General features: G+C 34.2%; 1 protein-coding gene across 1 annotated transcript; it reads left to right on the top strand.

Annotated features, from left to right (window-relative positions):
* The first annotated feature begins 107 nt into the window (after positions 1–107).
* LOC138317604 (uncharacterized) lies at positions 108–17,805 on the top strand. The gene is made up of 7 exons (XM_069259384.1): positions 108–193; positions 2,637–2,717; positions 4,887–5,601; positions 7,217–7,321; positions 8,427–9,719; positions 10,759–11,228; positions 14,281–17,805. Exons 3-6 carry the CDS (start codon positions 4,911–4,913, stop codon positions 10,989–10,991), a joined length of 2,322 nt encoding a protein of 773 aa, XP_069115485.1. The 5' UTR covers positions 108–193; positions 2,637–2,717; positions 4,887–4,910; the 3' UTR covers positions 10,992–11,228; positions 14,281–17,805.
* The last annotated feature ends 8,103 nt before the right edge of the window (positions 17,806–25,908 follow it).

The raw sequence follows: 25,908 nt of genomic DNA, 5'->3' as shown, positions 1-25,908 counted from the left end.
ACAATAAGATAGAGGAACCGAGATTGAGCTACATTTGCACAAATTAAAACGCCAAATGTGTGTATGTAAAATTGTCTCCAATATATATATATACAAACCCTTTCCACAGGGAAATCCCATTAGGAAGAGCTGCTGAAAAAGGACACATCGAAATAGTCAAGTTCTCCTTGAGAAGGGTGCAAATCCTAGTTCGGTAAGTATTTTTTTTAAATTTTATTTGACATTCAAGTAATTAACAGATTGTGTGTTAAACTGATTATTTCTTCGATAAATAAAATCTATCACTCTTATCGTGATTTTGCAAATTTTTAACACGTTTAATAAATATGCAAAACGTTCTTTCCATTAAAGATGTTCCAACGATGACAAATGGTATTTTTTCGCTATTAAAAACAGTGCAGACGATTTTGTATTTTTCTTCGATTACAAAAGTTACTTAATTTACACCATTACCACCATTAAAAAGTTTGAGCTTCTAATTTCACTTCAAGTTGAAAATATAAAAAATAATTAATTGCATCCCGAAAAAATTCCGTGGCATTATATCCTATATGGAATGAAGTACTGATCGCTTATGCACCAAAGGCAAAATAAATTATTTTATTACATACTTTGTTTACACCAATCTATATATGAAGTAATATAATATTTTCAACTATTACACCGACCGTTCAATAAAACCTTGTTATATTGCACGGTTCGAAGTTATATTGCACGCTCCCATGGAAACGTTATATTGCACGGTACGAGATGTTATATTGCACGGCTTTAGGAACACCTCGCTGTTATTGTCTAGTTTTGTAGAAAACCTCCGAGGAATCGCGCGTAACAGTGAGTTACTTTTTTATGACGTCACAAAGGTTCACGTACAATTTCGCGCTAGCTTTATAGATCTCGAAACAAGCACGTCATGTAGACGTTTATCGAGTAGGGGAAGGACACGGCGAATTTATTAGATCAAAAGGCTGCATGCAGGTCTAATATTGTAAAAAAAGACAATAAGACATCCAAACCGGAGTTACAACGTGACGTACGTGGTTTATATGTCAATCTTCAATAGGATTTGAAGCTTTTCCGTACGGTACGGTGCTGATGATTTTGTTAAGTGATTGTCGTATTCATTTTATAATAATATTCAACTGAAAAACTGGTGATTATGTAATAAAACAAATATTTCATGGGTTACTGTGCTCTAGTTCATAATATTTACCCCTCGGTGATGGTAATCAACAAATATTATATTGCACTCGGCCTTCGGCCTCGTGCAATATAACATTTGTTGATTACCACCACCTCGGGTTAAATATTATGAACTAGAGCACAGTAGGCCATGAAATATTTGTATTTTGTATAATTTTTTGCGTTCATTAGTCATATATATATATACGATTAAACACCAATTATTGTATAAATGATAAATATCATTTATGCTCTGTCGGCGGCGAAGCATCTTTAATTGATGTTAACATTTCTATTAATTGGAATGAATTTCCAACATATCAAAAGTAGGTTTTAATCTTTTAAAAAATCATTCATATATTGTTCCAATATTATGCCATTGTTTATCGAAGCTTTATCGTAGCAATCCCTTAAAATTGGTATTAATCACAATGTAAATATCTTAACTTTGTAACAGACAATTTCATTACTTAACGTTTCAATGATGTTATCATAAGATTTAGTAAACATACCCTGACTATTTAAACTGTGCCTGTGATTGGCTTATATGGTTGCGGACTGATAACACCAAACTTTAACATTCTTACCGTGATTTTCTGTGATTCGAATAAGTATGCTATTTTTCTTTCCATAAATTTATATCAATATTTCTTTATTGAAACTTATATGCAAGATATTTAGTCTGTATGTAGTTTTTATCTTCAAAACCATTTTTATTCATAAACTGTTTAAAATATCTATCCTTGTTTAACTGATGCTTTCCTCCTATAGTAGCATTCCAATAAATCTGCTAAATTTTCTATCCAAAAATTTATATCAACATTTCTTTTATTGGAACTTATATGCAAGATATTTAGCATGTATGTAGTTTTTCATCTTCAAAACCGTTTTGATTCATGAACTGTTCAAAACATATGCCATTGTTTAACTAATGCTTTCCTCCTATAGTAGCATTCGAATATGATTGCATACTGATATCCCTAAAAGTGTCATAATTCATTGTTATGGTTACAACTGATTGAAATAGCATGTTTTTAATGGTTACAACTGATTGAAATAGCATGTTTTTAATCAATCCCAATGATAAATATATCATACAAGTGATGTCATTTCCTAATACTTTTAAATTACAGGAGTGTAATTTTGTGGCATATAGACTGCCTATAAATACCCACCAATAGAATTATATGGATATTCATGTTTTAATGGTGTACAATTTATTTCTGGATCTTTGTGGGTTAGGATTTTATTAAACAGTAAATTCGGGACATGTTTTCTGAAACACTCTGTACTAGTCACAATGAAACTTCTCGATTGATAGACCGTTTCTTCAGCTGGACTAATGAAACTAAAAAAAAAATAGAGGAACCGAACTAGAGATACATTTACACAAACTAAAACGTCAAATGTGTGTATGTAGAATTATCTTCGATAATTAATACAAAACTTGTACACAGGGAGAACCCTTAAAAAGTGCTGCTGAAAAAGGACATACTGATATAGTCAAACTTCTTCAGCGTGGAGCAAATCCTAGTAGAGTAAGTATTTTTTGATATTATTTGACATTCAGGTAATTAACAGATTGGGTGTAAACTGATTAAAAAGATTATCTCTCTAATCGTGCTGTCTTTTAGCGATTCTAATAAATATGCCAAACCTTAATTCCATTAATTGATGTTAACATTTTTGTTAATTGGAATGAATTTTCAACACATTAAAGCTAGGTTAATATTCAATGTGTCTTCAATGTCAGCCTCTTTGGATGTAATCAGCACAATGAAATGAAGTTGATATAACCATGGGAAATAGTATAAGTCTCAATGAAACTTCTCGCTAGAGAGTCTGTTTTTAGCTAGGACGAATGAATATGAGACTAGTAAAATAGAGGATCGATATCAAGTTACATTTACACATGTTTAAACGTCAACTTTATAACGCTATTATCATAGGTAATTATAGGTCGGTAGGTAGGTAGGTAGGTAAACTAAATCGTCGTTTGTGATTGGCTGGTATTATTGTGTTCTGAATTTACGGAACATGTTGTTAGTTGATCATTTAGATTTTGGGATTTTTCTAAAAATTTTGGAATATGATCAATACAGCTCAATGACATGGCACGTGTTAAATTACCGAGATATAATAACATTGAACAGGTTTTGAAAACATCGTGTTAAATAGATTAAATGGGATTTCTATAACTATGAAGAGTGTTACTTGCAATGTAACTTTTAGTGATATGTTCCCTCATTTTACCTTGATTGAACGTTAAACGTAAAACAAAGGAACCGATATCGAGTTACATTTAGAGACGATCAAGCCTCAATCTTATATTGCTTATTTGCAAATGCCAACTTTGTTAAAATATCAACACGTAACTATATACAATAACAAATACAACCAATTTACACAGCACATGCGAATATGGTAAGCATGTTAGTTCTATTGGCTCTTTAGGTGACATGCATACGTTGTAACTAATTTTGGTCTTAGCTGGTTTCCAACTTGTTACTTGCAATAAGTCCTCCACATCTGGGTCGCGAGTTCGAGTCCAATGTGGGACAGTTGCACGGTACTGACTGCAGGTTGGTGGTTCAATAAAAATAGAAAGGTCATATATGGTCTGCTTGATCCCTGGTTCTGAATATCCATTTCATTTCGAACCACATCCACACATATCATCCAAGACAATGGCGGGATGAAATTAAACAGAATCGGTAAAGAAGGTAATAGGGGTGATCTTTGTTTTCATCAACAGGTATACATATGTAGATTATTCTATGGTTCGCGTCAAAATCTGTTCGGAAACTTTTTCAGAAAGCACTGAAGAGGTCTTAATCACATTAAACTTGTACGGTCTGCTTAGTATCGTATGTCCATTTAAAATCAAATCTAAGAACACCATCGTATCCAATAGTAAGACATTTGACAAGAAATTCATAACATACAATAATCATTCGACAAGTACACAAAGACTGAAAAGTACGCTGCAGCTGAATAACCTTTATGTGAAGTTTCCCTATGTTTATTTAAATTTTTTCAAATGGAAAACGGAGGGAAAGCAGAGAAAAGGACATATTTCTTTGACAGGACAAAAATAATTTACGGTGGGCGCACATGATCCCTCTTGTTGAAACTGGTGCAACATAAATATCCAACCAGCAAGGTCCGCAGTATCAAATAAAATAAATTCAATAAAATATCCTCTGTCCAGGAAGAGGTATTCTAACAATCTATATTCAGTATATTTTACACAAAGCATAACTGTTTTCATAAAAAACACACTTTAAAGTCGGATGGAATTGTTTTCACTGTCACAATGAAATTATTATATCCAGGTTTTAATGTAAATCAAATTGATATTTTCAAAGAAAGTGTAACAAAAAGGATAGAAAAATATATTTAACTTTACCATCCTAACGGTAATATAGATGTATTATTATTTGACAGAATCAATTGATCCATCGATGTTATTGAAAGGTATTTGGAACATTCAGTCTAGTAAACCGACGCATAAGGCGACTCCATGTCTATTGAACATAAGTTGTCATTATATGAAAATGTGATTTCATGTAACCAGTGACAATCAAGACAAATGTATCTCCTGAATATTGAGTATTGAGACGAAATATGCATTTAGGGTTTTGTTGATATTTCTTTGGGCTTATGTAATCTATGCATAATACCATAGATGGTTTTTACTTTTTCAGACCAAAGCATCTGATGAGGTAGAAATGTTCAGTAAAGACCATACCTCGCTAATGTCGGACGATCCAGCCAAGACCTTGGTAATGTCGGACGATCCAGCCCAGACCTCGGTAATGTCGGACGATACAGCTCAAACCTCGGTAATGTCGGACGATCCAGCCCAGACCTCGGTAATGTCGGACGATCCAGCAAAGACCTCGGTAATGTCGGACGATACAGCCCAGACCTCGATAATGTCGGAAGATCCAGCCCAGACCTCGCTAATGTCGGACGATACAGCCAAGACCTTGGTAATGTCAGACAATCAAGCACAGACCTCGGTAATGTCGGACGATCCAGCCAAGACCTCGGTAATGTCTGACGATACAGCCCAGACCTCGGTAATGTCGGAAGATCCAGCCCAGACCTCGCTAATGTCGGACGATACAGCCAAGACCTTGTTAATGTCAGACAATCAAGCACAGACCTCGGTAATGTCGGACGATCCAGCCCAGACCTTGGTAATGTCGGACGATCAAGCACAGACCTCGGTAATGTCGGACGATACAGCCCAGACCTCGGTAATGTCGGACGATCCAGCCCAGACCTTGGTAATGTTGGACGATCCAGCCCAGACCTTGGTAATGTCAGATGATCCAGCCCAGACCTTGCTAATTTCGGACGATCCAGCCCAGACCACGGTAATGACGGACGATCCAGACTCGTCACTTGGCCACGGTAAGAAAGACAAGGGTATGGTATAGTTTGCAAGAAATGTATTTCTTGGCATTTAAACATAATCAACCTATTCTTCTACTACATAACATGCCTTCGTGCTTAGGAAATATCTACCGTTGGCTGATGACAACTCTCAATAAGAGATTGACCACACCTGTTTAGGCTGTTTGTATAATATTTACTCACGTACAAGGCGAATACTCCACTGAATCATTACCTCCTTTTTTAAGCAGGTGATTAACAACACACATACGTAGACTGAGGGAAAATAAGCGAATAACTGTATGATATTCTGATTAGAGTTATGCCCCTCGATTTCCTGACGCGTATATGAGTTTTGTAATTAAATTCAAAAACGAATAATTAGGCATAATATTCTAAATTTCTTATTTTATAGTTATATGTAGGAAGATAACTAAGCAATTAGAGGTTGATTACTTTTGAAATCGGTACGGCACAGATAAATTAATAAAATGAGGCGTCATAAATCAAGACAATAGCTAAAATCAAGATTAAATCAAAAGTTGGTTTGTTGGTCTCCCCTGTATGCAATGTGTGAATATGGAATTCGCACGATGTATGCGAGACCATGTTGAACGTACATAGACTACGATGATACATTGACCAAAGCCTCGTGCACTTTGCAAAGGACAATCTTCAAAGACCTTTGATGATAAGTTGTTCGTACTTCTTGATCTCAAATTTTCTTGCTAAGGCTGAGATGCCATGTCCTTCGGGGTAGAACATACAGAATATACAGCAATTCTTTTTAATTAAACTTAGTTTCTTAAATGTTCTCGTATATAACATTTCTAAACAAGGGGAGTGTTGTGAAAGTATGTGGCCAGTTTGCGGTGATTTGATTTGTTCCGCCCGCCGTCGTGCGCTGTGCATACACTTTTCATCATTCAAACGATTTTTCCCAATAACCGAAAGACCTATGGTACTTGATAATTGGCCTGTAGCATGCTGGTATGAAAGGCTACCAAGTGTATTCAAATAAACTAACCTTGATCGTCATTCAAGGTCACAGGGATCAAATAGGCTTATTTTGTAAACGACTTCTTGTTAATAACTAAGCGGCAAAAGAGTACGGAATTGTGGGCTGTACAACGCAGCATACTATGATGAAGGGCTACCAATGACCTACTGTTAAGGTTAAACTCATCACATGTGGCGCTCCTTGTATTGCCTTAATTGTTAGTCGCTACTATATACTGTGGCTATGTTGTTTTCTGCGAGACGTTAGGTGACCGTTACGGCCCATGGCCATATAAGAATGCAATTTAGAATTATCGGGACGTAATTTATATCGCATATTATTAGTTTTGGTTATGATAATATTCAATATTAATCACAGAACATCATGCAGGAGTTATCCTAAAAAATCAAAACATCTACTTTCATTATCACCAATTTTATCCCTTAAAGTTATAAGTTTTACATTGCATAATTACTGTGCTGTAACTAACGTTTATAAGGCATCTGAAGCCATTTGAATTATGTTCACGGCTTAATTCATCAAAGATTAATGAAGACAAATAAACACGCCAGAATTTTCGGCCAGTTACCGCACATATAACTTTAAATGTGGGTGTTCTTTTTTATACTGTAGATGCATTTTCGGAGAGGATATTGACGGGAATGGCGGTAAATCCTATAGGAGGTGAAACCACACTACCTGAGTCCACCGGAGGCTTGGATGATCTCCTACCCTATGGTAAATTTTGCTGAAATGCGATTGACCTCTCATTTGCATCTTCCTAGAACAAATATGTTGTCATAGTGCATTTAATTGCAATGAAAAACTTATGTGGTATTTTTCATAAATAGTATAGTTACAAACATTTCTACAAAGACTATAGCGTTAACGTCTATAAATGATGTTCTCGCCAGTCATTAGCATATATTTCAATCTAAACTACCGGTTTGGGTAACACTAAATGAAAGAATTGCCAGGATTTTGGTATGTAACGTTAAGTACCTGGTACTTTGATAATATACATTAATAATCTATTATATAATGACATAATCTAAATTCATTGTGACATAAGAAAGACACAAAAGTTTTTTGGGTTTACGTGTATATTGATAGTCATTTTGGAGAACAGGTACGTTCGTATTGTGATCATGTCATTACGACGGACGTCTGAAATTAACCAAGTCTCACTCAAACAGACGCTTGTTGACTACGCACTCATCAAGCGTCTGGATGATTTATGCAGAAGCTAACATATTTCCATTTCGCACGGATTGCCAGCAAGCATCCTTTCATTAACGAGCTCGAAGGGAATATAAAATACTGGGATAAAGATGCAGTGAAATATTGTGACACTCAGCCATAGTGTAAACGGCCCAATGTAAACAAAGTTGTCATCACGCAAAGCGGACTTGGAGTCACCTATGTTAGAACTGTGATGTAAACTTGCAAGTCAAGATATATTTCCCATTATATACAATATTTAACCAGCGTATTAAATGCATTTAAATATCTGATAAAAAAAATACCGAAGTACATTTGAACACTGCGTGTGGCAAGTCACCCTGCTAAACTACGGAATTCTGTTCGTATTTTCTCAAAATCTTCTCCTAATTTTTAAATTCTTCTTTTGATATGAGGAGGAATGATTGTCTGCAATCTTAACTTTATTTAAAATGAATAAATGAACACAGATAAATGACTCAAAAAGATAAGGATATGAGACTTGCAAGAAAATACACTCTCTAAAATGTTAATTATGTCATATTTGCCTTCTTTGAACTCAATTTTTGTTACATCAATGCTTTTTCAATTCAGTACTTACAGTACTTTGATTTACTTACAGATGTTGAAAGACTGATTGAAGCAGTGAAGGGGAATGGTTCTGATATTGAAGCCTTTCAAGATGTATTTCAGAAAAGAACATTCGGTTCGGAACCTTTTCCAGTCGACCCAATGCTAATTTTAGCAGCATTTGGTACACCCGAAGCTGTCGAGTTTGTACTTAAGTCAATGTCGCCAAAATATAACTGGAATGAACGCATAGAAATAGACCCTGATGTTTTTAAGAGCTCATCAGCTGAAATTAAGGAGACTAATGCAACGGCCTTGTATGTTGCCACATTCATGGAAAATATCCCAGCTGTTAAGGCAATGATAAAGTTCGCAGACGACAACAACTTAGCTTACTGTATGAGTAGTGTGCATGTAAATGACGAAACTGAAGCGATTTACATGGCCGAAATTGGAGAACGACTGGGCAATAAATATTCGGAACTAAACCCTGCAGTTATACCAGGTCATAGAAAAGAGATCGACGGTACAAGGAGGAGAGTTTTTGTGGTATATTCCACAGAGATAATGCAGGCGCAAGATCTTGAAAAGGAATATATCGGTACAGTCATGTTACGCAACCCATACAAGATCGACAGTGAAGCGAGAATAGTGAAATTAAAGGAAGACTCAAGCCGCAACCTTTCAAATGAGGAGATAGAAATTGCACAAAGAGCAATACAGTCACACAGCTCTGCATTATGGTGTAACCATAGCAACCTCAATATTATCAGTGCTTGCTCTGTACGGTCGAAAAACAGGGGAGGATCAGTTGAACCGGGTCTCTGCATTGTGCTTTACTGTAGTACAAAAGGCGTGGTGCCTCTAGGAGAGAAAGAATTCCCAAAAAAACTTGATGTAGGAGAAAAAAATACAATTGATACCGATGTACGGGAAGGTTACTTTGAGTTTGGATATCAAACGTTTCCTAGTTCGTTACGCCATACAGATTTGAAAATGGGATGCAACATAGGGAAACAACCAGTACAAAATGGCGGAGGAACTCTGGGTCCGTTTGTAAAATACAATGATAGCATAGGTTTTCTAACATGTGCCCATGTACTTTTTAATGTTGATTCAAAGGTTGACTTTACCCATAGTGAAATGAATCGTGTTGATGTTTACCAGCCAGCTCCAAGTTCCTTATACCCCAGTGGAAACGCCTGTGGATTTGTACAGAGGGCAGTGTTTAATCCTGATCTGGCTTCCAGCGTGGATGCCGCCGTCGTAATGATATCTGATGAAGCCAGAAAGCCTGTAAGAGGAGGAGTTGCAATGGATCACACTTACAGATATCAAAAAATGGGTAAGGCATCTTATGCGAAATATCCCTGATTTACCACGTTTAATCAAGTTTCCAAAATATCCTTGACATAGCGTCCTTTAATAGAATTTATTTGATCATATAATCTCCATTAGATAAATAGAATTGTCATGCCATAACGTTGATACCTGTGCATACGCTTCGAGGTTGTCAGATGGCGATCACACTCTTTAAAAGAGCTAGCACATGCTTCATGCAATCGAACTGATTAGGCCTACAGTACAGGTATCGATACATCATAACCATATGATCTCTGTAAAACCAAATATTATGTCTGTACTTTAAGATCATTGGAAAAGCAAAATATTACAATGTATGCACTGCTGCCAGTTCTGTCAGAAACCTGAGCCTACAGTAGGTATTATGTATTGTCAATTATCATTCATTTGTTCACAAAATACCTATCGGTTGATGAACTGGTCTCCGGAACAGAAGCTACTGATGTCTTTGAGGCATTCATATATACTACCAGAATGCCATTCATTGTACTTATGAAAAACAGTTTATTAATAGATTCTTACCCTACCTATAGGATGTCACAACCCGAGGGTAATTCATGAACATCCAGCTCAAGGCTTGCCTAGGGTTGGACATTCAGGAATTCCCCCGAGGGTTAGGATTTTGTTGTAACACCACTCATAGGTAGGCAATGATACTTTTTATCCCGTCCTGCATCTCTTAATGTATTACAACTACAACAAGCTTTATATACTGATATTGTTTCCAAAAGAGAAAACATTTTCATTGGTTGTGTAACAATATCTTTACATTAACCATATTTGCCAACTCGAAGAATAATTTTGTAAATAAAACTGTGTTTAACGGACGTTCTCCCTATATACATTGTATTTTAATTTTGAAAGACTTCAGTCAATTCATAGTGTTCCCCTTAGTTTAATCTCAGCGACACTTGGTACAATAGAAATAAAATAGCATACCTGACATTATACTTCAAATGAGCATAGTTTTTTTATCTACAGACGCCGAAAACAAAGCTTATATGAAAGATTTTTCATTACAGGATTTAAAGACTTACCAGAATTTAATGATGGTTCGACACTCCGTGACCCTTCTGTAAAAGCCGTTAGCAATATGATCGTCCAATTCGGGAGCGAAACGCACATGACGAAAGGTTCTTTGGTTGCGATGAATGCAGAGGCGAGACTCCTTTCAACCGCTTTAGGAAAACCTTTTACTCAGGACAAAGTTTGTATAAAGGTCAGTATGAAGTGGAAGGAACCAAATCATCAATAAATGTTTTTCTTCCTGGAGACTCCGGAGCAGCAGTGTTCATGCTTAAGGGAACAACATTGCACTCTATCGGTATGGCTATCGGTCTGATGTCAAATGGAAACGCAGTGGTGACGCCGATTGGACCAGTGTTAGATGCTCTATCAACTAATGGTAACACTTGTCGGATAGCGTCCTTCGGAGTGCCACCACAGCCAATGGAACATTAGGTGCCAATGGGCAGCATCCGAAGTTTGAATGGTAAGATCCATGCTATTAATTATTAATCATTATTTTAAACAAACATCAATTTATATGAAAAATAATAAATGGAAAAGTGGTAACTAGATATTTCGAATTTCATCTCTTTCTGTAAACTACTTTTTTTAATTTACATTTTTTTTTTACAATATTTCGCGGCTTCCTTATTCGCTTACTAGCAATATACGCTTTATGAATTATTCTCCAAACAATTGATTTAGCGTTCAAGTGTTCTCGAGAAAATTTGCGAAAAAATGTTTCTTGCAAAAATGAAACGGTTGACAGTGTCATAAAGTATACAAAAAGACAAATGGTATTTTTTCTCAATAAAAAACATGAGTAAACGTATTAGTATTTTTCTTTAGTTACAAAAATTACTTAATTTACAACATAACCGCCATTGAAAAGTTTGGGCTTCTTATTTTACTAGAAGATAAAAATATACAAAGAATAATTACGTCCCGAAACAAATTATTTTATATTATTTTGTGTTAATTAGACACATAAATACATGATTTAACATCAATTATTGTTCAGATGATGATATTCGTATATGCTCTGTCGGCGATTGAGCATCTTTAAAGATGCTCCACTGCTGACAAACGATAATTTTTCACTATCAAAAACAGAAGCAGACGATTAAGTATTTTCCTTCAGTTACAAAAGTTACTTACTTTACACCATAACCACAATTGAAAAGTTTGAGCTTCTAATTTTACTTCAAGTGAAAAATATGAAAAATAATTAATTAAAACATTCCGTGGCACTCTATCCTATATGGAATGAAGTACTGATTGCACATGCACCAAAGGCAAAACATATTATTTTATATTATTTTTTATGTTAATTAGACATATTTATACACGATTAAACACCAATTATTCTTTAAGTGATGAATATCATTTATGCTCTGTCGGCGGTGGAGCATCTTTAAGAATATGATAATATTACAGTATACAATCAATTAATTCTTTTTGCACAGAATAGCAGTATATGTTACACCTACCTCCTGAATTTTGAAGACGAACATACCCCGTTTTTTTATAATTTCTGATAGATTCAACGATTTACACAAAAAATTCTGATGAATAACATTTTTTTTTCCTAAAAGTTTGCAGTTCAAAAGGAAAAAAGTTTGTTCTTTCTAAAGCCATCATAAAAATAGAGGATCAGAACGCTTGACTGTTTATTTTTAAGCGTTTCTAGCTAAGATTACTTTGATTTCACTCACTTGAATGGAAACAAATAAAAATAATGAACCTTGAGAAGATTTACAGTAAAAAATCAACTTTATATAGCAAAATATGTCGTCGCACAGCCGATTTAAGTAAAACTAGTGAAGTAGAAAAAGTGAAATTTCGATTCTCTACAAAGTATAAGAAATGTGCTTTTTTTTTCAAAAATAGCCGCCAAATTGGTGATTTCTTAACAAAATGCGTATAAAAATTCTTCAAAGAATAGAAGTCTAATCTTAAAAGTATAAGAAATGTGCTTTTTTTTCAAAAATGGCCGCCAAATTGGTGATTTCTTTACAAAATGCGTATAAAAATTCTTCAAAGAATAGAAGTCTAATCTTTCGACATATTTTCTATATAAGCACTTCCTACAAATAGAGACAATTATTTTTCAATATCACAAAATTCTTTATTAATGTTGAAACGAGTCTGAAAGGAGACTGAAACCTCAACAAAGCAGATTCTTAGTCACAATAGCTCTACCTATTCTAACACGGCCCTGAAAAACTGCTAGCAGCGCTTAAACCAAAACTTATTATCCTTTGAAACTTCAAACTTCAGGAATTTCGAAGAAACTACATAATTCTAGAAATATCTTAATTCAGTAAATAGACAACGCCAGAAATTCTGGAAATAGATCATTCTGGGTTTCCCTTTTACCATATTTACACTCTACTGGGGTCGATCGGTACATTACCGTGACCACTTTATGATTGTAGAAGGTTAACGGTTCGGCTACATCATGCCAGAAATTCATTACTAAGCTTTCATCAAAGGTAGATTCCTGGTACGCTATCAAACATGCCTCTCTCGACATGTGTTCCAAGACTACAACTTAACAAGCGCTGCTTTTGATTTATCATATTTGTTTGAAATATAATTCGTGAAAATGTATGACAATAAGGAATAACAATTCATGTATTAAATCAAATGGAAAGTAAATGTTGCTTTTCTTATGAATTTTAGCAAAAAAAACTTTCTGAGTCAAAGATCATTGCACCATATTAAGCCTTCAATTATCTATATTTTGTAACACAATTTAAGTTGTATTTATTTCTATATTTCGTCTTAAAGGCACTACCAAATGATCAAACATAATTAGGTATAAGAGCAGACCATAGGTCAAACTATTATTGATGCCTAAATCTATTTACATGTATTCGGCTGTTCTGTAAACTACTACAAAATTTGCATTGGATTACCATAGAAGTACGCTTAACAGCGCCTATAGTAGGGACTACAAACCATTTAGTTGACTTGACTTTATGAAAGAATAAACATTGAGTCGTTTGTTCTCTTTTTTTCTAATAGAAGCATGGATTACGGCAATCGGTAAATATTCCGTATCAGGAGGCATAGCAAATCATACCAATACACCTCACCTATCAATGCATTAAAGAGACAAAATGTTTGCTATTACTTTAACTAACGTGCCGCTACCCAAATTGGAACACTTTTTGAAGATGATTGTAAAACATTTCTACAGAGTGCTTGAACCCAGATTTTTTTCTAACTATGCCACCAATAGATGACTTCAGTTTTAATGCCATGATTTGTTTACTTGTTAGCAGTGCATATAGTTCTAAATAGAGAGCTTTGAATGTCCAGTATTATATATCACATGCATTTTGAAAGTGTTCCATTTTGGATAGTGTTCTAATTTGGTTAGCGTCACGTTATTGAGGTTTAGGTGTGTTTTATACAAATACTAGTATGCATTCTTTATTACTTAACACAAATATGAATATTGTTTTTGCTTTAAATTTATCCTAGATTTTGAAAACTATGCCTTAATCATAATGATATAAAAATTGCAGGGTTTCCAAGATTACCAGAATTCAACAATGGTCCGTCAGTTCGTGATTCAACTGAAAGAGTCGTTAGCAACATCGTTATACTATTTGGAAGCGAAATACACATTACCAAAGGTATTTTAAATCAAGGGAGACCACAAGTAAGACCTTTCGAAACAGTGCTAGGACAGCCGTCTACGCAGGATAAAGTTTGTATGAAAGTTCAGTATGAAGTGGAAGGGAGCCGCTGTGTTCATGCTTGAATGAACCTCGTTACAGTGCATTGGATAGCTCTCGGCCACACGACTCTCGGGAATGCCGTCGTGACGCCAATAGGCACACTGTTAGATACTCTATCCACTGGCGGTAATACGTGTAGCTTAGCGACATTCGAGGCACAACCACAGCCTATGGAGGACTAACGTCTGTGTTGTATCTATGATAGAGCTTACGTCATTGAAACCCACAATTTCAAAGGTTTACTTATGAGAATTTTACTTCAAGTAACACTATTCTTTCATTGTATGATGATTGATTTAAGTATCTATAAAGTTATTTGTGCCATATCTGGGTGAAAAATTATATGTTTATATTTTTATGTTACATTTTGAGATGTTATCTTTTTTCAGTAATATATTGAAAACAATAAGTTTTGGGGAAAAAACAACATTAAGCTGTGAAAATCATTCATAGACACAAACACAAATGTAGGATACCTTTCAAATAGTAGTTAAAATACGCAAATTTTGCACAGTAAAAGTTCTTATTTGTTTGCTTTATGTATGTTTCTACTTTAATACGCTTTAAGTGTGACTTTTGACTTTTTGTAAAGTTAAGACAAGTGCATTTTTGTTTTGATGAATGTTTAAGTTTATTCATCAGCAGATTTATTTCATTTCAGGAGGCCTTCGCTATACTAAATATGTTGCGTAACCGAATTGCCGTATACTATGCGAGGGTGCTGTATATTTGCGCAGCGTCTCCTTGCAATAGTGGCACATTTGCTCTCTGTATTGTGCTGTCTCACTAATGCATAAAGTCAAAGATCAAAAACCCAAAGTTAAGTCGGTATCAAGAAGAAAGACATAAGATGAAAAGAAAATATCCCAAATTAATTCGCTTGTTACGAATTTAGAAACATATTCTTGTATGTTGTAGATTTCTTTTTGTTGAAATGCTTAGATAAGATTTCGTAAGTTACCTTCACCATAAGAAAATGGAAGTTATTCCTTGAAACTGTGCACTTCAATGCGTGGATATGTGGTTTTAAGTTTCATTAAATGTACATTTATTTACAGGTCACCATTTCCACTGCGTTAAACCGGATGTGGTGCCGTGGTCGTAAACCATTCCGTTTCATTGTGTATTAGGAGTTTGTTACTTGTAATTCGATTTATTGAACTTTATGCTATGTGACGTTTGGAAAATATTACTTTGTTCATATTGAGCATTCTATGATCCCGTTGGGCGTTGATAAATTTGATGAACCATAAACATCAAACATATCAATCCACGACTGTTTTAATTGTAACCCAATAGCTACCTAATATCATGCTACATGATTCGAACTTGTGTATGCATGGTAGTGACCTGGTTGTCATGGCAATATTGACTTGCCATTTAGCATGTCACACAATTAGTTGATAAGATACAACTGTTTGAGATGGTTATGTTGCGTTGTTTTTTCCCCATTCTTTGCATATTACATATTAACAAATGCTTCGACTTTTGAAAACATTTAATATTTTTATTCTTTGAGAAATAGAGCTATGTATGATTGTAAATAATTATATTGTGAACTTTTGACACTGTAATTCCTGAAAGAAAATAATGATAATCGTGCGGGAAGGTAAATCTTATTGCTTTTTTCTTAACAGCTATATAGAGCTGTTATAAAAAGCTGTTACTTTAACAATAATTATATATTTACAGTTAGCAATGATATAGACTCAATAACCATGCTTTCTAGTATTATCATTATCAGTGTATAATGATAACATAACATGTGCGGTGATTTTGTTGTTACATGAATAGCCTACGTAGCATTGCGGCTGGAAACTTGGTGTCATTACCACACTTTTGGTGGGACTATATGAATGACTAGATTACTATCAGCTGTTCAATCGAATTCGTTAACAATGACGGGAGAGAAAAAAAAATACGGATATTTAAAAAGAAAAATGCAACTGTCGCGAGAATAAATACTATTCATGTGCGTGAAAAATTGTAAATTAAGGAATATATTTTTATTTTGTTGAGGTTATGAGGTACATTGATAATGGAACCCGTGTAAATTTTATTAACCCGATTTCGCCGGGGTTACATAACTTACACGTGCGCGATTATCATTACACCCTCATAACCTCAACAAAATAAAAAATATTGTCCTTAGATAAATACAAACACCCTACACAAACAAAGAAAAAGGTTCATGAATAAGAAACTATGAATATAAGTAAATTTTAAAGTAATATAGATTAGTGAAACTTAAGATATATAATAACTTATATAATATATGAAGTATATGCATACAGAAAAACACGGTTGTTATGAACATCGTGGGCTGGGGGTGTGAGGTTGAAATCACTTTTTACCTTTTATATAGATAGGGAATCATGAAAATGAAGATATTTTGAAGTTTTCCCATTGCTTGATTAAATAATATAATTATAATCAAGTTTCTGTGCATTTTAAACAATAAATCGGTGTATTATATATTGTATAATCTTATGGAAAGCAAGTGTATTGTTTTGTCTGAATGAAACATAAATAAGGTAGTTTGTCTAAAGTAACAACTTTATTCTTATCCATCCAATTAAATGTTGCCAAAGTTTTGATTTATTCACATTCCCAAAATAAATATATGAGTGATGATTATTTTTGACGAGTGAATGATGATGATATTGATAATGATAAAATAATCTAGTGCTGATATTTTTGTCAGAGTGATGATGATCCTGGTGATAATGCAAATTGAGTGCTGATGTTAATTTGCATAACTGTAGCTATAGTGATGCTGCTTATTGAGCGGTGATAATAATAATCTAATATAATTTGCTACTGTTTGAATGATGATGTTCATGGAGTGGGTATATGTATGATGATGATGATAATGATGATGAATGAGTGAATGAAGACTATGAATGATTTATGTGCTGGTGTTGATGTAACTTTTATATATTGAAAACTCTTGAAAAAAAATATATATATGATACTTTCTGTTTCTTTTTTTTACATAAATTACGCTTGTTGCAATTCCTTAATCAAATGTTTAAAGTACATATTTAGGGGAAGAATTCTATTGGCAACATTTATTATATCCATTGTATTTTGTGTCTTGTGATATTTTGAAGATATTTTTTTTATATATTGTTTTCTTAATTAATCTATTTGAATGTTGGAATTTAAATGCCATTTCAATTTTGCAGTAAATATTTTGTGTTGATTTAATCAGATTTTTAAATATATTCTTACATTTCTTCCAAGACTGTTTGCTAAGAATATGTATATGATATTGAATAAAACGTCTATTTATAATATACATATCTTGTTTTTTTCTGTTTCCTTAAATTTTAAGGCAGTTTTAATTGATTGTACATTGAATGTTTGCTTAAAATTTGGAAACTTCAATAATGTTTGATCTGAATCTATAAAGTTAAATACATATTTTACTGATGACATTTGTTCTGGAAGATAGATACATGACTCCATGAGTACTTTTATTTTTTACTCCACAATATTGAATAATAATAAATATTTAAATGGGACAAAAAAGTAAGCACACGGATCCAACATTTTTCTTCCTGATCTATAAAGAGCAACTTTTCCGTATTGATATGCAAAATATTTTCAAAAGGTTTATTACCAGAACTTTTTCTATAAAGAGTTGAATCTGACTAAAATGGCTGTAAAAGATGCATTTTGTAGCTCAAAAAATAAGGGTATGAGTAGCATGTGTTGTTATTATGAGAAACAAAAACGAATATGAGTCTTATCAATCATAACTGCTGTATTTTATAAGAAGACCTCTGGACAATAAATTCTGCAAAATCCATACTTATCAAGCCCCTCATTAGGAAATTATGGCTTTAATATATCATGCATACATATGTATTATCAAAACAGCAAAATTCTCATAAAATCCAATATTTTGTCAATTAAGTATCTTTGAGTGACATTACCTGAACAACGAGAACACGGGCATGTGTTTTTCATCTATGGTATGAACTCCTATTTCCAAGATTCTACATGAGAAAAAGGCTTAATACGACTTCTCAGTGGTGTACATCCTTCAGCAAGAACAGAACCTGGCATTGTACAGTTTCATACCTCATCAGACAGCAGTCAAAATCGATTTCACAAGGTGCGAGAACAGACCAAGTGATATGTTTTCCCGAATCGGAGGCAGCTGGAGAAATAGTGTATCTAAGGTCTGTGGAAGAAACTGATTTGGGTGTTGAGTGATCAGGTATAAAAACAACTATTTTATAATCTTCCCATTGTTAATGACATAAACAAAATTAAAACCACTTTGTGCGTGAATCAAAGTGCTGCTTGGTTTAACGCAAGCCTAAAATCGATTTAAGTTCAGATTTTGATTTTTTTATCGAGAATTCGACTGGTTCATTCTTTTCATCGATGATTTCTTCGTATCTCCATTTTCATTCCAACAACGACAAGCAACAACAATGATGTAGACAACATAAGGGAAATCTCGTCACCTTAGAGGTGTAAATACGTCATATCGGGTTTTAATAGGACGTAAAGATCAACCAATCAATGTCTAATACCACCACTGTGGATAGTAATGAATCATGTAACCTGTAAAGCAGTTCAGTGGAAACAATACACAAGGGTGAAATGAACACCGGTGTGATAGGTAACGGGTCATTCTATTTCCCCAAATTCCTAAACTCAAGAAGGCCTTCACAACTAAGATGTCTGTCAATCTTTTTGTGTAAGACATAACCGAAGGATAAAGTCATAAAAGAATACTTCCCCAAGGATGGTAAAGGGAAACAAAACTTGCAATGTAAACTTTACCATTCATATATTCATATAATTCAATTTTGCTTGTAACTAGCATTTTCATTGGCTTAAAAATTACTTTATCAGCCGATAAGAAAAAAAGTTGCGTCGCTTTTTGTAATGTCGCTTCTGATTGGCTGAGGTAACGGCGTAATGATTTCAAAGACAAAAGAGTTCCTAAATGAACTTGAATATTGAAGAGACTGTCTTTTAAATTAGCAAATTGAATTATATTTAGGATTAATTTGAATAGTTTTTTCATGTTATGAAGATATAACACAAAACTCTGAGTGTACTCTCATCATAAACCACTTGACAGTTTATTTAGAATACACTCAGATTCTTGTGTTATATCTCCATAACATAGCAAATCTATTCATACAAGTTAATCCTTAAAACAAAGTCAGGAAACAATGAAATTTCGTAATCGTTTATATCATTTATAGCAATGGGTTGTTGTTCATACTGTTATGCCAGCGTTTCCCCAATGTACCTTAAAGTGACACGTCGGGTCGAGGGACTGGTCATTCCAACAAAACGAATGTTACTATATATAAGTATCTAAGTATAACAGTTCCTACGCTGATGGTGTTTATAGATTAGAAAATACAGATTAGTAAAAGGCACACTTAAAGTTATATGTGCCGTATTTTTCATACTCACGAATCAAGAAGAGCTTTTAATATGTTATTCATCACCAAAAATTACCAACTTTTTGAAAATTACAGTGCTCTCAATGCATAGGTTTTAATTTTACATGTACAAATAAGAGCTGAAAATGATTTTTGGCAGTACTGCCAAAAATCATTTGAGTACATACGGTGAGACCATGAAGCCAAATTGTGGTCTACAATTTCATTACACATTGTTACAATGTTTTTAGTAATTATAAAGTGACTTCTGCAGATATGTTTTCATTTAAACATATTTAAAGCATAAAAACAACAATTTTTCAGTACAAAATTTCAGTATTATAACTAACGTTTATAAGTCATCAGAAGCCATTTGAATGGTTTTTACAGCTTTATTCATCAAACCTTTTGTTTTTTAATAAATTAATGATGAAAAAATAGCATGTCAAAATTATCGCCCAGTTACGGCACATATAACTTTAAACAAAAATCATGTATTTAAAAACACACGACAAATAAATAGTAATAGTTTGTTATCGGACTCATGTCATAGCACACCACAAACAATACATATACGTTATAAATGTCGGAATATAGGTGATAGCAAAGCCATATGTACGTCTGGAAGGACACTGTTCATATCCCAACTTAAATATCAATCGACCAAACACAAACAGCGACACAATAATGGGAATAATCTTCATGGAATCCTCTGTCAAGTACGTACATAAAACCAACTGACCAATCAAATTACAGATAAGTTGTTCTAGCGTGTTCTGTAAAATCCTGACCTTGACCTCCACCAGGTGTTCTGCTCGACCATTAATAGGATCCAATGCCTTGGTGTGTAGTCTACGTAATGCCACATCGATGATCGCCAGTAATACAGTTGATGCTGACAACAGTTGCCATCGCAAAGTGTAAACAAATTTACTGATTATAGATGCGTGTCCTGGAAATAATACACAGTGATATCTGGTCTGTGGTTGGTCGTCCTGGTGATGATCTGTCGGTATTTGCTCGTCCGATCGATGTGCGTCCGATGTGATGTCATCCTGACGATGTCTAGCCATTGTCTCGTCGCCATTTTGGTGATCTGGGTTTCTATACCTATTTTTACTGGAATAAATTTGTTCCTCTGTCGTAGACACTAAACTGTACTTTTTTATCACGGAAGCATCACAACTCATAACTACTGGTTCACAATAGCTTCCCGTCGTATCTGGATTCGGTATAACAGAACATTTGTTCTCATTCAAAGTCATTAATGGCATAGTGCCTGACGCTTTAAACATCATCGACTCTGGAAGCGGTACATATTTATACGTCAGAATGACATATGCTGTTTGTAATACAATAGCAATGCACATCTTACGTATCACAGCGTAGCGTTCAGTTGGTGTCGAGTCCATCTTCGTGTACTTACATCACTGTAGATTCAATGTAAGCCAAGTAATAGTCTCATTCAGCCATGTTTCAATGTAAGCCAAGTAATAGTCTCATTCAGCTGGACGCTTTCAGTTAGTATGACGTCTCTACTATACTATACATATATACAGTCATCTGTACATAGTAATCGAGCTTGTAACTGATCGTGACGAGAATTATAAATTTAGCCGGAAGTTAGGTGAACAGAAGGGTGACACCCTTATATCTTTGGTGACACCCTTATATCCCTACGGCCTAATAGTCCGAAGGCCCGTTAGTCCGAAGGCCCAATAGTCCGAAGGCCTGTTAGTCCGAAAATTAGTAAATATTGCAAGTTAGAGAGTTGTTATAATTAACGTATTTTGACGAAAACATTTTTCAGCACTGGTGATCTGACAATTTCTATGGACAGCAAGTTGTCATTTCTTCATGAGCAATGCCAGGTCAAAATTACATCAAAATAAAAAAAAAATAGATAAAAAAAAATAATAAAATAACATCTTACATTTTATAGGATATCTCACAAGCATACATTCTATGGATTATCTTACAAACATTCAAGCTTTAAAATGTCCGATTGTTAGCCTTTTGTACACTGTATTGCATTAGGATTAACATTGCTTCATGAATAAATGATGTATATAATCAAATCTTATCGAAAAATGAGTTTTATTATACCTGTAAACGTCGTTATTTTGTACAATATATACATGTATTTAAGGACTTATTTTTGCTTCCCCATTCTTTGAATTGTTTATTCTACCCATAATGATGGAAATGGTCCGCATAATGATATTTTTTCGGGGAAATATTAAACAGGGTCACATTGTACATATACAAAATAATACTCTTTAATATCAGATACGTTTATGTATTTCAAGATTATGCTCTTTTTGAAAATACGCTACATTTCGTTGTTTCATATCATTTTCCGTATCAATTCTATAGTCACATACATATAAGTATACCTTAGCAAGTTTACAACAAATATTTTGCATCGAAAACTGTAATAAACGTTTGTTTCATTTCAAGTACTATTCGCATATAAATCCCAATTGTATTATCTGTTTTCGGACTATCGGGGCTTCGGACTATTGGGCCTTCGGACTATTGGGCCTTCGGACTAACGGGCCTTAGGACTAATGGGCCTTCGGACCGACGGGCCTTCGGACTATTGGGCCGTAGGGATATAAGGCGGTCACCTATATCTTTACTGCCTAATAGTCCGAAGGCCCGTTAGTCCGAAGGCCCGTTAGTCCGAAAATCAGAAAATATTTCAAGTTATACCGTTGCTATAATTCACTTTATTTTCATAGTTTGGTATGTTTTCGATGGGTTTTGATGAATATATGTTTTGGCAAATTGATCAGCCAATTTATATGAACGAAAAGTTGTCATTTTTTATGTAGCATTGCATGACCATACTTACATCAAAACTTTTTAAAAAGTCATAAAAAGAAAAAATGAATCACAATATATAAAATATCTCATAAGCATACATTCAATGAATTATCTTACAAATATACAAGTAAGATGTCCAAATGTAAACATTATGCGCACTGTAATTTGATTGTATAATGATGTATATAAATCATCAAATCTTACCGAAAAAATGACCTTTATATATATATACCTGTAAACGTCGCTATATTTATCAATTATGGAACCAATCAAAGGTTCTCAATTTCTATATTGGATAGGTTGTTCCTTTGGTAAATGCTAAAATAATTATCTGATGTACATGTTCATTACACAGCAGGAAGAATGGTGGCTACAGGATGTCACCCTGAAAAACTCAACGTTTTGGTAATGGCGTAACAAAAGGTGTATTGACTCGACGTGTTAGATATGCTCTGATTTTGCTCTTTTTCCATTGGTTAATACATGGTCAGTCAGGGGCGTAGCTTGCTCTATAAAAAAAAACCCGGGCTTGCACATTAAAAAATCCTAGTACGAGTTATTCATGGTCTTTTATAGTTTAAACATCTATGTCGATCCGTCAAAATCAAAGTTAAAATAACCTAAACGTAAATGATTTATCTAAGATTAATAATACTGAAGTACACCCGTGCAGTTTTGGAAGTCCGGAAATGGAAACCTGAAGTCGTATCCGTTTATTACGATCAACCTACGGGTCCTGATTCAAAGACACAAGATGGCTTTTACAAGCTTAAAACGAAAGACACGCAAAGTCAAAGGACGACAGATGAAATATAGTCATCTAAAACCTGCCTATATTATTAGGCTTTTTATTTATCTTTTTGCCAAATATAAAGTCTATATATATAAGGCAAAAAAAAATATATAGACAGGTTTAGCGGACTAGATTCTATTATTCAGTCATCTAAAGAGGAAAAGGCCACCTTATCTAGATAATGGATTATTGTTCCAACCCAGAGTAAATGCACAATCTACTGACTCCTACTCTTGTTGGAACGATATAGAGAAATAAAACTTCCCGTCAAGATAGACTTTTAAGAAGACAAAATACTATATTTTTCTGAGAAGACAAAATACTGTATTTTTCTATCAGTGCGACTTTAATGCCTTATAATATGAGGCGCTGTTTTTATATTCATTCATTTTTTCACATATATGTATAATTCGATTTGTACACATGAAAAAATTCCACAACGTAAGAAAGTTCCGTCAATCTATCCTCAAATCCCCCTAGAGTCACTCAAGATACATGTAGGACTTATGAGATTTTCATACACTTTGTACTAAACATTAACGCATAATTATCAGGTACAGGTAGAAAAGAGACCTATTCATTTGATTTTAATAAATCTGGTTTAGCAATACCAAGCATTATCAAACATCATTTTCGGGACTAAAAATTCCTTAAAACCATTTTCCGCCCCCTCTGAACCCCCTAACCAGGGCGCTGCCCTGGGCCCGCTGGGGCCTATGCGGCCCCCAGACCCCTCGCATGGGCTTGCACATGTAAACGACTCTAGCTACGCCCCTGGTCACGTGAGGTTCGATATATACTATAACATCATCGACTCGAAGTTTCGCGTGCCCAGAAACGAAAACGTGACGGCACGTAAAGCTCTTCAATTCAATCGAAGTTTCCATTTTAAGAAACATCGAGTCAATATACTTTCTGTGACATCACAACTCAAACGTTGAGTTCTTAAGGATGACGTCCTGTAACCTGTAATTAATATATAAATCGGAAAATTCATTTGACATTTCTCAAAGGAATTATATACCTAATATTGTAATTAATGATCTGTCTACATCCTCGGCCATTTTTTAAGTATACCAAGGCGTTATAACACCTTGTTGAGGTCCATAATTTGATAAATGCACGTTTGCACTAACGACTTATTTTTGCGTTTCCTACTCCTTTTTTTTGCACCTATTCTCTCCTTAAATGATGGAAATTGTTCGTATAATGATATTTGTTAGGGGATATGTTAAAAAGGATTGCCGTGTTAAAATATAAAATTATATACTCTTAAACATCAAATACGTATTTCAAGATTATACTCTTTTTTAATTCGCTACATTTCGTTGTTATTATCATTTTCAGTGTCAAATCTAAATCGGCAGATAAGTTTATCTTAGCAAGTTTACAACAAAGCATTTTGAAAAAAAACTGCTATTAATATTTGTTTCATTTTGGGTACTGTTCGCATTTAAATTCCAGATACATTATCTGTTTTCGGCCTATCAGGCCTTCGGAATATTGGGCTTTCGGACTATTGGGCCTTCGGACTAACGGGCCTTAGGACTATTGGGCCTTTAGACTATTAGGTCGTAGGGGTTAATGGCGGTCACTGAACAGGTGAGCTATAATGTACTTCACGTGAGAAAAAAAAACATGTTTTAAAAACAAATGAAAGCTGTCAATTCTATAAAAAAAATCAAACTGCAGCTATAACATTCAACAATCGGAACTACATCTACGACCATCCTGACTACTGTAGTTACCCAGCTTAGCAACCAACATCGTTTTAAATTTGATCACAGACATGTTAATATAGATTTATTTATGTAAATATATAGATTGAACAGTGTTATGATTGCGTTAAAGTTGGTATGAACGCAATGGAATACAGACATGTTAGCGCTACTATATAACGCGCTACATGAATATGTCTGTATCCCATTGCGTTCATAAACCTTTAACGAAATGAAAACACTGTTCAATCTTTTTTTGACTACATCCAGGTTTATCTTTTGGACAATGGCCATTTTAACATAAAAACCCATTCCTGGTATTTGAAGATCAGTTGGAGTTCCAACCTTCCAATGAGACAGTGCATCCAATACGGCTATTAGACCTTTAATTATTGGATTACCAAAAAGTGAACTATGACTGTGAATATTATTCTAATTGTGGACTTTTATACGTTGGATCGCCATCTACAGATGTGATTCTGTGTCTATATAATTGGATCACTAATACAAGAGAACGTTGATTTGGTTTATATAAAATGTTCCACTATCCTGTTTATTGATAATATGAGAACCAAATACAATTAAGAAGAGCAAATGTCAATTGAATTCTTCGCTTTGTGTCCTGCTACTTAAACTCATTATCAATGGTACA

The sequence above is a fragment of the Argopecten irradians genome, chromosome 3 (genome assembly GCF_041381155.1).
Source record: "Argopecten irradians isolate NY chromosome 3, Ai_NY, whole genome shotgun sequence".
NCBI lineage: Eukaryota > Metazoa > Mollusca > Bivalvia > Pectinida > Pectinidae > Argopecten > Argopecten irradians.
Note: the sequence above shows the minus strand (reverse complement) of the source record. Positions and strands in the feature narration are given on the sequence as shown.